The 13,917-nt window shown below is 42.7% G+C and overlaps 2 protein-coding genes across 4 annotated transcripts; both read left to right on the forward strand.

Moving 5' to 3' along the window:
* Positions 1-202: 202 nt before the first annotated feature.
* On the forward strand, positions 203-6,446 carry LOC137590607 (fatty-acid amide hydrolase 2-B-like). Its single transcript, XM_068308280.1, has 11 exons — positions 203-488; positions 926-1,008; positions 1,094-1,227; positions 1,323-1,532; positions 2,271-2,390; positions 2,555-2,690; positions 4,079-4,196; positions 4,302-4,421; positions 5,229-5,340; positions 5,597-5,782; positions 5,931-6,446. The coding sequence occupies exons 1-11, from the start codon at positions 300-302 to the stop codon at positions 6,113-6,115; spliced, it is 1,593 nt and encodes a 530-aa protein (XP_068164381.1). The 5' UTR covers positions 203-299; the 3' UTR covers positions 6,116-6,446.
* Positions 6,447-6,772: 326 nt separating this feature from the next.
* LOC137590602 (fatty-acid amide hydrolase 2-A-like) lies at positions 6,773-13,405 on the forward strand. Of its 3 annotated transcripts, XM_068308276.1 has the most exons (14): positions 6,773-7,141; positions 7,854-7,936; positions 8,022-8,158; positions 8,994-9,203; positions 9,388-9,507; positions 9,631-9,766; positions 11,029-11,146; positions 11,252-11,371; positions 11,548-11,659; positions 12,258-12,443; positions 12,591-12,768; positions 12,861-13,073; positions 13,161-13,208; positions 13,313-13,393. In XM_068308276.1, the coding sequence occupies exons 1-12, from the start codon at positions 6,953-6,955 to the stop codon at positions 12,874-12,876; spliced, it is 1,605 nt and encodes a 534-aa protein (XP_068164377.1). In that variant the 5' UTR covers positions 6,773-6,952; the 3' UTR covers positions 12,877-13,073; positions 13,161-13,208; positions 13,313-13,393. The 3 variants fall into 3 exon arrangements, with proteins under 3 accessions (XP_068164377.1, XP_068164376.1, XP_068164375.1); XM_068308275.1 differs by having other exon boundaries at positions 12,861-13,208; positions 13,313-13,405; XM_068308274.1 differs by lacking the exons at positions 12,861-13,073; positions 13,161-13,208; positions 13,313-13,393 and having other exon boundaries at positions 12,591-12,840.
* Positions 13,406-13,917: the final 512 nt, after the last annotated feature.

Raw genomic sequence — 13,917 nt, forward strand, 5'->3', positions numbered from 1 at the left:
TATATTTTGTTAGAATGGTACAACATAAATATAAAGCCCTGAAAACATGCAAACGTATACATTTTATAAAGCAGAATGAATTTCAAATTAAGTTAAATCATATTCACACATTATTGAGTAAATAATTACTTACCTCATTGTAATTACTATTAAAGATTTATTGTTGCGTCGTAACAAATCCGCTTGATTTTATTTTGAAGGCGGTCATGAGTTCCCGTTAGATTAGAACACCGTTAGTTTGGTGTTCCTCCCCGGGACTCCCAGCGTTCTGACCGTCGTCCAGTCTGCGTGGAGGAATCATGTCTGTGGGTTTGTGGGAAAGGGCTGCTGCGTGGGTCTTCAAGGCGGTCACGGGAGTCCTGTTCGCGCTGTTCCGGCTGTTGTCCCCCCGGAGAGACGACGTCTCCCGGAACCGAGTCCCACCTGTCGGGAACCCGCTGCTGCTGCTGTCAGCGACGCAGCTGGCCAAGAAGATCCGGAGGAGAGAGGTTCGTAGTCCGGTGGAGCCGAGCGGAGCTCAGGACTGGAGATTAAAACATGACTTTATTTAAATAAAGTTTGTTTAGAATGCTGTCTCCATGGTGAGCAAACATTTATAGAACTTAACGATATAATATAGTTGAGTTAAACCAAGTATTTACTGTATAAACTACGTGTCAAACCAAAGGCCCCGGGTCCAAATGTGGCCAGCAACATAACTTTATGTGGCCCCAAGAGCATAAAAAAATGCAGTTATTTGACATGAAGCAGTAGTTACATTCAAAGTATTTTACATTATTTTGAGTTACATTTAGTTACATTTCTAAGTTACATCTGGCCCCTTTGAGGGCTGCCATTATGATGATGTGGCCCTTGGTGAAATTGAGTTTGACATCCCTGATATAAACTATAAATCTTGTCATTAAATATTTGGAATATTGTGCAGGTTTCAAGTGTGGAAGTGGTCCAGGCTTACATCGACAGGATCCAGGAAGTCAATCCTCTTGTGAACGCTGTTGTGAAAGACAGGCAAGACAGTCTTTACTCCCTCGACTGGCATCACAGTCAGATTAACAACAATGACATCAAATGGTTCATTTGTCTCTGAGTCCAGGTTTGATGCTGCCCTCCAGGAAGCAGCCCAGGTGGACAAGCTGATCGAGGAGGAAACCGATGGAGAGGTGCTGGAGGACCGACTACCGTTACTGGGAGTCCCACTCTCTGTCAAAGACTATTTCTCCCTCCAGGGTATAATCCACAAATCCAATTTAGTCATTCATTTCCATCCAAACTGATTTGTAGTGTCATTACTTCATGTATTTGTTCTTCTGTCTGTGTTACAGGCATTCCCCTGGCTGCAGGCGTGGTCTCCAGGCAAGGAGTCCTGTCGAGTGTTGACTCTCCACCTGTGGCCTTTCTGAAGAGAGCGGGGGCCATCCCACTTGGTATTACCAATGTCCCGGAGGTGTGCATGTGGGCAGAGTCCCACAACCACCTCTATGGCATCACCAACAACCCGTATGACCTGGAGAGGACACCAGGAGGAAGTTCTGGTGAGATCCTTTGTAGTTTGACCCTGTGTTGCTCTCAGGCTTTGAGTCAATTCCAGAACAGTCCCTTGTTTTTGCCTGATGGACATATTACCGTGAAGAGGCAGAGTGTCTGGCCCCAGTTGATTGAGGAAACTCTTTTATGGGGGCGAAGGGAAGTCTTTGTAGTCCCACTACATCAGTGGTGGTAACACATTTTCAGCATGTGAGCTGCTTATAAAAAATGCATGCAAGTGAATCAACCTCAGCATCTTCCAGAAAAGAGTAGCACATGAATGTAGTGACTGGCTCAACCAAAAAAATGTCTTGAAAGTGTTTGTCAGACTCTGGCAGACAAGTGTCAATCTGCTCTGTGTAGCGTGGACTGTCGACTACACACAGGCCTTCTCTTGCATCTCCAGCTCTGACACCAGGTTCTGGAAGTTTGTCAAATCATGGTGCTGTAGATTTGAGGGGAGATGTTGAATCTTTTGCTTGGCAATAAGCAATAACTATTTATTAATTAGTAGAGTCAGTTGCTTCAACAAAAGCCTCTTTTACCATCTCTACATCTTGAAAGGACTTGTTGCTCTGGGATTCATGGTTCAGTTGCTAGTTTTAAATATTGCTCACTCGGAACAAAGAAGGACCTCTGCAAGAAAAAAAATACATTTTTAAAATTGATGGTATTAAGTAAATTTCTCACCGGCTGATCTCTGTTTTCAATCTAACTTCATGTCTACTCTTCTATGTCTACCTCAGGCGGGGAGGCCTGTCTGATTTCAGCAGGAGGCTCAGTCATTGGGATAGGATCAGACATTGGCGGCAGCATCCGTATTCCGTCTTTCTGGTGCGGAACATTTGGTCACAAGACGACTTCGGGTAAGAAAAACAAAATGTTTTAGCCGCCAGATGGTAAACATAGTGTAGTGAGCTAACAAAACGCACACATTGGACTTCTGTTCATTGGATATTTCAATCGTGGCTTCAGCGGAATGATACTATTGCTTTGTAGACTTGTGTGTAACAGTGATGTGTTTCTGCAGGTGTGGTATCTGTTGACGACACATATCCTCCATGTAGCGGCAGAGAAATCGAGTACACCAGCATTGGTCCTATGTGCCGCTATGCTGAGGACCTGCTGCCCATGCTGAAGATCATGGCAGGTCCCAACGCTGACATGTAAGAGCTCGGTGAGAATCTGCTGCTAGAGCAGGGGTCTGCAACCTGCGGCTCCGGAGCCGCATGCGGCTCTCTAGTGCCTCCCTTGCGGCTCCCTGGACATTAATCACAAAATAAAAAATAATACTTAACAGAAAAAAATAGATATTCTACTTATAGCTAAAAATCGTTAAAAACAAAACAAAACTTATTGTTGTAAATTTCCTACGCTTTATTACATTATCATAGTTATCGTGTTGTTTAAAAATTTAGTCAGGCTCCTTTTAGTACAGCTCAGATGCACTGTGTGGTCCTAGGCAGTTGTTGCCCTGGCTTTAGAAAGCAGTGGTGATTGGTTGGCAGCACAGTGGGCGGGTGGTGAGTGATGTGACATGAATCCTGACCAATCGGGTGAGACTCCCGGTATCTCTGGCCACCTGAGGGCAGGTCTACCCGGGTCTACTCCTTGCTGTCAGCCGTGGCTCTACCACTCTGTCCTGGAGGGCTGCCAGACCGCGTCAGGTTGGGAGAGTCACAAGGATTCCACATTCTATTTAATAAAGGAAGCAGCGCTGCAGCCATTCAGCATACATATATTCATACAGATTAGACGGGAATTGAAAGTCATATAAAGCATAGAGTTTTTTACGGCTCCCGACAGGTTTGATTTTAGTTTTTTTGGTTCAATTTGGCTCTTTGAACCTTTAAGGTTGCCGACCCCTGTGCTAGAGGGAAGATGTTATGAGTGTCTCTCCTTTCTCACCGCCTCAGCTCTAGACCCGTGTTTACACTGGATCTATATTTACACTGGTTCACACAATAGGATTTGTGGGTTTGGTCCAGAGATGTTAAGTTTTAATTGAAAGTAAAAATGGAGGTGGCTCCTTATACTTTCAGCTTATACTAAAACTAAATCAAAATCAAAATGTGAGTTAAGTAAAGTCAAAATATGGTACCTTTAGATACGAGCGACTGGACATACAAGTTTTTTGAGATCCATATTTTGAGCCGTCCTTCTGGACGCCTGCGCTAGTTGGCGGGTGGACGCAACATCAGCTGAGATCGCGCCTGGTTCTTTCTCATATGTTGTCCGCAGAGTAAAGACGTAGTTTGTGTGTTCTCGTGACTTTTGCTTTTATTTTCGCACTTGTTTACATGACTTGTACATAATTAATCAAGCACCCGTAAAGTATCCATGTCTATTGGTTGATAAAAATATCTTTTTCTTTGTACTTTAGCAGGGTTTGGGCGTTTTTTTTTTACAAGGCTGGAATGGATTAAAATTATTTTCGTAATTTTAAATAAGGAAAATCTATTTGATATACGAGCAGACTGATTTACGAACTTAGTCACGGAATTAATTAAACTCGTATCTCGTATGTAACATTTTCATGTGTGTGTTTTCGTAGGTTGTCCTTAAACATAAAGGTTGACTTAAAGAAGCTGCGGTTCTTCACTATCCCTGACGACGGTGGGTCCAGTATGACGTCCCCCGTTTGCAAAGACCTGATTGATATTCAGAGAAAGGTGTGTTCAGTCGGCTGCTCAAATCATCTTGTGTTTAAAAGTTGCAAAAGGAATGCTGTAAATCCTGGCAGATTATGAGAAAGAAAATCATGTGATGTTCTCCAGGTGGTGGAACGTCTGGAGGCCGACCTCGGGGTGAAAGTCCAAGAAGTGCAGTTACCGGAGCTAAGCTATAGTTTCCAGATCTGGGACACTTACATGGGTCTTCCTGACAAGGAGGGCAAGGTATGTTTATCTGTAATCCTGATATAGACCAGAGTGTCTCTGAGTATTTATTAAGAACGAGTAATTTAAAGTTAAAAATGGGTGTTTTTGCTGTTATCTGTTTGTAGAATGAAGATAAAAATGTAATTAGCTTCACTGTGAGAGAAAAACAGTCAAAGGTCATACACTTTACTAATCTGTTGAGCTGCTTGTTCACAGTTTACCACACACACACACACACACACACACACACACACACACACACACACACACACACACACACACACACACACACACACACACACACACACACACACACACACTTACACACACTTCTCTGGGAACTGCAGAATACTTTCCACCATCAAGGATGTGGAAGTTATTCCAGCCGGTTAAGGATCAGAGGCAGGGTACACCCCATATGAGATGCCAGCTCATCATAGGGTTACATAAACCAGTGGTTGCCCTGACTAAAGGTGATCGTCTCTGCAGTGTCTCAGTGACAGATTCACTTCCATAACAGGTTTGGGTTGCGGAGGTTAAAATAAATAAAGACATTTAAAATAAGAAAAGATTCACATGGAAAATTTGTAAGCAGGTCTTTGTCGCCGTGCCGACCTATAAGGGGTCAAGGTGTTGTAACATGAGGTATTCACTTATTCACAGAAAGACTCAAAATTTGTAACTTTTCTGAGCCGTGTCCGTAGTACGCCTGTAAAACAACGCTCCATGTGTGTTGGATAGCTACAGCACAGCGATCTTGCTGGTCCAACATAAACACACACACAATGTACAGTATGATAACTTTATGAATGAAATGTTCGTCAGCCTCCTCATCCTTTTGCTGAACTGATGGGAGAACCAGGACGCCCCGTTTGGCCTCTGTGGGAACTACTGAAAAGGATGGTGGGGAAATCAGAGCACACTGTGGCTGCTATTGGTGAGATTTACTTTGTGATGTGTTTAAACTACTTTAAATCACTGAAATCTTCCATTAATTTGCATCATTATATACAATATTTATCTGTTTCAATGAGAAAAGTAAAATAATTATTGACATGAAATACAATTAACAACTGACTCGTGAAAAGATACACTTGGACATTCATTCATTCATTCATTTATTTTTTCTAACCGCTTCATTACCATAAAATAAAAACATTATGAACTCAAGTTTGTGTGTATTATATTTTCAGGTATGGCGCTGCTTGAGAAGTTAAAATCCAAACCTTCATCCTTCGCTATCCAGCAGAAGGAGAAGCTCCAGAAGGAGATGGAGGACATGTTGGGGAATGATGGTGTTATTCTTTACCCTCCCAACCCTAGAGTGGCTCCTAAACACCACCAGCCACTTTTCACACTCTATGACTTTGGTTACACAGGTTAGTCCAACCGGAATTCTTACAGCTACCACATTCCTGTCAGTCTATGTTCCAAAGTAAAGTTATTTTGCAAACTTTGTCTACAGAACATGATTCATTCATTCACCAGAACAAAGTTGTCCAGACTGATCCCAGTCTCGTTCTCCAGGTATATTCAACACTCTGGGGCTGCCCATCACCCAGTGCCCTCTGGGTCTGGGTGAGGAAGGCCTGCCCCTGGGTGTGCAGGTTGTTGCTGGGAAAATGCAGGACCACCTGACCCTGGAGGTGGCGCTCTACCTGGAGAAGACTTTTGGAGGCTGGAGGGACCCTGGAGCAAAAAAATCTTCTTAAGATAATAAAATTACTAATTCTGTGGGCAGGAGCTGGTTGGAGTTATTTTTACACTAAACCTTATTGCTTACTGTTTTTGACAGATTCCAAGAGGAAAGAGATTGAGCTTTGCTCCAGTGGAGGAATTAGAGGAACGAGTGGGAAATCCTGATTATATAATTTTCTCTGTAATGTTTTTCATGCTATTTGCTCGACCTTTTAAAATGTTTAATCATTAATTTGTGGAAGCATCTAAAAATTGAATGGTGTTAGCAAAAAGACATTTGTCAAGCTCAATTTTTTTTTAAATTTCAAGCTGAATTTTAAAAATAAAAGTGTTATTTCATCTTTGTTTTTTGCTATTCAATTTGTGATTTATATTTATTTTTTATACACCAGTTATTTGGAGCGACTTCACGATTGATCGTTAGTTGAGAGATGACATCTTTAGTCTTCATGGTGAGGTATTTAAATGTAATTAAATAATATAATAATAAAAAATAAAATAGTAATTGTAAAATAATTTCCCTATGTCAAAAAGTAAATGACTACAAAGCCTTGAAAACATGAAAGAGTATACATTTTATAAAGCAGAATGAATTTCAAATTAAGTTAAATCATATTCCCACATTCTTGACTAAATAATTACGTCATTGTAATTACTGTACTATTAAACATTTATTGTTGCGTCGTAACAAATCCGCTTGATTTTATTTTGAAGGCGGTCACAAGTTCCGGTTAGATTAGAACACCGCCAGCTTTGATGTTCATCACCGGGACTTTCACGGTGTTCGTGTTTGGTGTCCGTGGAGCTCCAGACCAGCGTTCTGACCGTCGTCCAGTCTGCGTGGAGGAATCATGTCTGTGGGTTTGTGGGAAAGGGCTGCTGCGTGGGTCTTCAAGGCGGTCACGGGAGTCCTGTTCGCGCTGTTCCGGCTGTTGTCCCCCCGGAGAGACGACGTCTCCCGGAACCGAGTCCCACCTGTCAGCAACCCGCTGCTGCTGCTGTCAGCGACGCAGCTGGCCAAGAAGATCCGGAGGAGAGAGGTTCGTAGCCCGGTGGAGCCGAGCGGAGCTCAGGACTGGAGATTAAAACAAAATAAAGTTTATTTATGTTGTTTTCGTGAAATTTTTTATTTTGTATATTTAATTTTTATATTTACACTTTAGGATAACATGAGTAATTGAATAAAAATGTAGAATTGGATGAATTAGATTTAGAGGCAAATTATTTTTGTCACACTTTTACTGTTTTTTAAAAATTTTTTTTTATTTTTTTAAAGTATCACTCAGGACTCTTGTGATTTAGGAATAGGAATGAAAAGGTATCAATGGTTATCGCATTACATTTTCGAACCAGAAAACAAAGTTCTGCAGTTTGTGAAATGCTGAAGCTCAATATGAACGTGGACTGCCTCCACGGTGCAGCTAACATTTCTAAATACTTGTTTAAATAATGTATTAGACTCATATTGCACATTTCTGGTCTCTAAGATCATTCACATATTCCATTATTCAGTCACTTGTCATTCATACCTGGCGATTGTAATCTACATGTGTAGCCAGATTCACACAAATTCACACACCAGCGAATGCCCTCACTGGAGGAGTATTGCCCCAGGACACAACGACACATGAACAGACTGACAGACGACAGAACCGCCAATCTTTCAATCCTTGGACGACCTGCTCTACCACTTCAAGCTACAGCTGCTATGTCACTGTAAATGTATGTTAAAATAGTTGGAATGTTCGGCAGGTTTCAAGTGTGGAAGTGGTCCAGGCTTACATCGACAGGATCCAGGAAGTCAACCCTCTTGTGAACGCTGTTGTGAAAGACAGGCAAGACAGTCTTTACTCCCTCGACTGGCATCACAGTCAGATTAACAACAATGACATCAAATGGTTCATCTGTCTCTGAGTCCAGGTTTGATGCTGCCCTCCAGGAAGCAGCCCAGGTGGACAAGCTGATCGAGGAGGAAACCGATGGAGAAGAGGTGCTGGAGGACCGACTACCGTTACTGGGAGTCCCACTCTCTGTCAAAGACTATTTCTCCCTCCAGGGTATAATCCACAAATCATTTATTTCCATCCAAACTGATTCGTAGTGTTATCTTCAAGTTCTTACAAATGCATTGTGTTGTGCTCCAGATGGTTGCTCATCAAAGTCAGTATTTCATCATTCCATCCATCTTCATATACTCATCCATAGTCGTGGGGGCAGCAGCTTCAACAGGGAACCCCAAACTTCCCTTTCCCTAGCCACATCCACCAGCTCTAACTGGAGGATCCCAAGGTGTTCCCAAGCCAGTGTTGAGATATAATCTCTCCACCTGGTCCTGGGTCTACCCTGAGGTCTCCTCTCAGCTGGACGTACCAGGAACACCTCCTTAGGGAGGCGCCCTGGTGGTATCTGCACTAGATGCCCAAACCATCTCAACTGACTCCTTTCTACGCAAAGGAACAACGGCTCTACTTTGAGCCTCTTGCGAATAGCAGTGTTTCTCACCATATCTCTAAGGAAGACACCAGCGGATTGCTTGTATCTGCGATCTCGTTCTTTCGGTCATGACCCATCGCCATAGGTCAGGGTAGGAACAAAGATCCAATGGCAGATGGAGCGCTTTGCCTCTCGGCTTAGCTCCTTCTTGGTGGCAACAGTGCGGTAAAGCAACTGCAATACTGCTCCTGCTGCCTAAAGTCTCTGTCCAATCTCACTTTCCATTGTTTTCTCACTTGTGAACAAGACTCCAAGTTACTTAAACTCCTTCACTTGTGGAAGGACCTCATTCCCCACTCGGAGAAGGCACTCCACCGGTTTCCTAAAAGTGAAGAAGATGTTTGACACTTTAAATGTTTGTGTTAATTTCATGAAAATGTTCTTCTGTCTGTGTTACAGGCATGCCCTTGACTACAGGCGTGGTCTCCAGACAAGGAGTCGTGTCGGCTGTTGACTCTCCACCTGTGGCCTTTCTGAAGAGAGCGGGGACCATTCCACTGGGTGTCACCAATGTCCCTGAGCTTTGCATGTGGGCAGAGTCCCACAACCATCTCTATGGCATTACCAAGAACCCGTACGACCTGGAGAGGACACCAGGAGGAAGTTCTGGTGAGATTCTTTTGGAGAGAGTTGGCATCTGTTGCTGACTTCAGGCTTTGAGTCAATTCCAAAGTAGTCCCTTAGTTTTGCTCTGGTTAATGTATTTTAGAAATTATGGTATTTAGTAAATTTCCCACCAGCTGATCTCTGTTTTCTATCTAACTTCATGTCTTCTCTTCTATGTCTACCTGAGGCGGGGAGGCCTGTCTGATTGCAGCAGCAGGCGCAGTCATCGGTATGGGATCAGACATTGGCGGCAGCATCCGTATTCCATCTTTCTGCTGTGGAACATTTGGTCATAAGACGACTCCGGGTAAGAAAAACTAAATGTAAAAGAAAAGTGCTGCTACACCACCTGCACAGCACCACCAACAAACAAACTTCAATCCATTTGAATGTCAAATCCAGCGTGTATGTAACTGATGCATTCCTGCAGGCGTGGTGTCCAGTGACGACACATACCCTCCATGTAGCGGCAGACGAAGGGAGTACAACAGCATTGGTCCTATTTGCCGCTATGCTGAGGACCTGCTGCCCATGCTGAAGATCATGGCAGGACCCAACGCTCACATGTAAGAACCCGGTGAGAATCTGCTGCTTCAGGGAAGATGTTCTGAGTGTCTCTCATCTCTCACCACCTCAGCAGACATCTATTTGTAAAAGTGTCCTGGAAAGTGTCCTAGTCTGAGACAGTAAAGAGTATCCCTCAGCAAGTGTATATGGGGTAGGCCAGTATGGGCTAATATAACCTAATATTCCTTAGAAACGTGTTTTCCTGATGATGGGGGAGAAACCGGAGTACCCAGAGAAAACTAATTCAGACATGAGAACATGTAAACTCTGCAAAGAAAGGCCATGTTGGAAGTCCTGGGTTTTGAACCCATTTCCTTGGGAGTTCGAACACATGGGGTTTGAACTTAAAGACTTTGTTCACATTAAAGTTAATCGATTATAAAGAACTTAGATGGAACCTTGCAGCTTTGGAACAGGCATGAGCAAAGCATCCACGACACAGTTTCCTCAGGTCAACTAGGAAAAGTAGGGAAGTTACTCCGAACAAAGCTACAGACTTGCAAGTATCTAAAAAAATGCTGGTAAGGAAGAGCAAATTTGACTGTAAGTTGTTGATAAGTGGCAAAGATATTATCAATAAACAGTTCTTTAAAAGTCTGGATACCAAGGTTTGACCAGGTTGTGAAGGTCTTGTCTGTGAGAGAAGGGAGAAAGACATGGTTTGCTGCTTGGGGAGCATGAGAGAAGAGTTACAAACCAAAGTAAGCGCCTGAGTTCAGTCCAAATATTAAGAGAGGTCTTCACTCTAATAATTTTTGTTCAAACAGTGGTTGAGGATGCAATGTAGAAGCACCCTGCCATAAAGAGACCATACAGAATTTGCTGCCACGACCAGCCAGTTAGGTAAGGGGGAAGTACTGTGTTGGAGCCAGTAAGGAAAAACTCTTATGTTGGAGCCGACCAAAATCTGAAAGTAGACCCAAAGCAGCAGGAACAGAAGTATGGAGATTACAAAAATACAGAAGCAAGTCATCAGCATAGAGTGAGACTTTTGCAACCAAACGATGACGCCATATTCCTAAAATAGATGTATCGCAATAAAAGACCTGTTAAGTTTGAAGTGCAAGCAAAAACAGAGCTTTCCCCTCTTGCCTTAACCATTCTTTTCTGTCACCTTGTACTAAAACCAAACTTAAGTCAAAATGTGAATGAAATCTGTTCAAATATGGAATTCAGAATTGTGAATATCATAAATGATCAAATCAGTTTAGCTTTGTCTGTGTAATTTTTTTGGAATATTTTCATGTGTGTGTTTTCGTAGGTTGTCCTTAAACACAAAGGTTGACTTAAAGAAGCTGCGGTTCTTCACTATCCCTGACGACGGTGGGTCCAGTATGACGTCCCCCGTTTGCAAAGACCTGATTGATATTCAGAGAAAGGTGTGTTCAGTCGGCTGCTCAAATCATCTTGTGTTTAAAAGTTGCAAAAGGAATGCTGTAAATCCTGGCAGATTATGAGAAGGAAAATCATGGGATGTTCTCCAGGTGGTGGAACGTCTGGAGACCGACCTCGGGGTGAAAGTTCAAGAAGTGCGTTTCCCAGAGCTCCGCTATAGTTTCAACATCTGGGAGACTTATATGGGTCTTCCTGACACGGAGGGCAAGGTATGTTTATCTGTAATCCTGATATAGACCAGAGTGTCTCTGCATTTTTGTTAGGGACGCGTGAATAAAGTTAAAAATGGGTGTTTTAGCGGTTTCCTTCGTATAGAATGAAGATAAACGTACTAAGTTTCACTGTGAGAGATGTACGATAACTTTGTAAATGAAATGTTCGTCAGCCTCCTCAGCCTTTTGTTGAACTGATGGGAGAACCAGGACGCCCCGTTTGGCCTCTGTGGGAGCTGCTGAAATGGATGTTGGGAAAATCAGAGCACACCATGACTACCATTGGTAAGATTTCCATTGTGATGTGTTTGAACTGCTTTAACCATTGAAATCTTCCATTAATTTGCATCATTATATACAATATTTGTTTTAAAGACAAAAACTGACATGAAATACATAATGTGAATAAATGATTCATGTAAAGATACTCTTGGACATGATAACATAAATCAACAAGAAATAAGGCAGTCACAGACTGCAACATCCCTCGACACCACTCAATTCAAAATTTTACCCTGACCTACTTGCATGGGTCAAAGATCAAAGCTAGTGTTCTGACCTACTGTCATTGATCAAAGCACTAGCTTTGATATATGGTCTTACTCACACTGGCCTTCTCCCTTGTCTATCTTATCCGGTTCCTGAGTGTACAAAAGTTGAAATTTGACCTTGACCTACTTTTCTTAAGGTCAAGCTCCTCATCTTATTTTCATCCCCTTTGCTGCCTGAGTAATGTGCTTTTTGCTTCATCTTTCTGTCTGCAACAGTTGCGAAGATATTTGGTGGACTAACTAATGGACTAACGGACGGACGAACACTGACAATCACAATACACCCCCTTCGAGGGATGCAATCATGAACTTAATTATGTGTGTATTTTCAGGTATGGCGCTGTTTGATAAGTTCAAATCCAAACCTTCATCCTTCGCTATCCAGCAGAAGGAGAAGCTCCAGAAGGAGATGGAGGACATGTTGGGGAACGATGGTGTTATTCTTTACCCGCCCCACCCCAGAGTGGCTCCGAAACACCACCATCTACTTTTCAGAGTCTATGACGTTGGTTACACAGGTTAGTCCAACCTGACTATTTGCACTTACCACATTCCTTCAGTCTATGTTCCAAAGAAAGTTTATTCTGTGAACTTTGTCTACAGAATATGATTCATTCATTCACCAGAACAAAGTTGTCCAGACTGATCCCAGTCTCGTTCTCCAGGTATCATCAACATCCTGGGGCTGCCCGTCACCCAGTGCCCTCTGGGTCTGGGTGAGGAAGGCCTGCCCCTGGGTGTGCAGGTTGTTGCTGGGAAAATGCAGGACCACCTGACCCTGGAGGTGGCTCTCTACCTGGAGAAGACTTTTGGAGGCTGGAGGGACCCTGGAACCAAAAAAACGTCAGATCATTCATCACCAAATCTGTAGAATGCAGCTGAATTTATCAGGTTGAGGATTAACCGTGTTTCTTGCTGTTTTACACAAATTCCAGGAGGAACGATCATTGATTCAAGAGAAGGTATTGATTTTTGCTTCCTGTTGGAATCAGATGATGTTTCACTTCTTCTACAACAAAGGATTTGTCACAGGATTTGTCCCCCGAAATGTCTCCTGGTGAATCGATGTGGCTCGTGGATGAGATGAACAAGTTATGTAGATATGTGAAAAAGCGGCATGAAATCTTATGTAAAACATTAAACCTGTGGTGAGATGTTCTTCACAAACACCTTTTTTTTTTGCTGGGAATCTCAGATTAGTAATCCACTGACAGCACCTCTCTCTTTTCAACAAGCTGATTTGTGACTTTCACTCAGATGATCTTCAGAATACCTGATCACAGGTAACCTTTCCTTTTCAAAATCTTCTGCAAACTTATGCTCGGTAGCTAACGACTGCTTGTTCTGAAAATAAACTATTTTCTTCCACCTCATCTATTTCAACTAGAAAAGGGACGTATACTATGACACAAGGTCAGCACTACCAGGGTGTCTTCCAGTCACTTGGTTCAACTTAACCCAACAATCGCGATCAGTGGAAAAGGTCACACCAGTGGTTATCACCTCGGTCAGTTGAGCCAGTTTCCCAGTGTACAGTAGGTATGAGCATGTGCACGTAAATGCATAAATTGTCAATGAAGTATGGGTTTGACAAGAATCAAATGTGTGTACATGAGCAAATAACAAGTTTTAATGACACGTAATGAAAAGTTTGTAAAGGAAATGTAGGCAATAGTTGAGATTCAGCAGCAACCAATCTTCCCGTGGTTGATGGCATGATCGCATGAAGTGATGAATGAGTCGAGGAGACCGATGATTCAACCGTGTGGCTCTAAGTTCTGGATAGACAGGATCATCAAGACTTTAAATGGAAAAAAAATCAGTCTAAGTTCAAGGTGGGTGGGTGTTGTGACAGAGTTAATGTGACGTAACCATGTAAGCTGCTGTGCATTTGAACTTTGGACAAACTTCACCAGAGGTAGTTTTAGTCAAATTCTTGCGACTCCCCATAAACCTATTGTGTGATTGTCAAACTGCATGCCACGAGTGTCT

Source organism: Antennarius striatus, chromosome 23 (assembly GCF_040054535.1).
Source record: "Antennarius striatus isolate MH-2024 chromosome 23, ASM4005453v1, whole genome shotgun sequence".
Classification (NCBI taxonomy): domain Eukaryota; kingdom Metazoa; phylum Chordata; class Actinopteri; order Lophiiformes; family Antennariidae; genus Antennarius; species Antennarius striatus.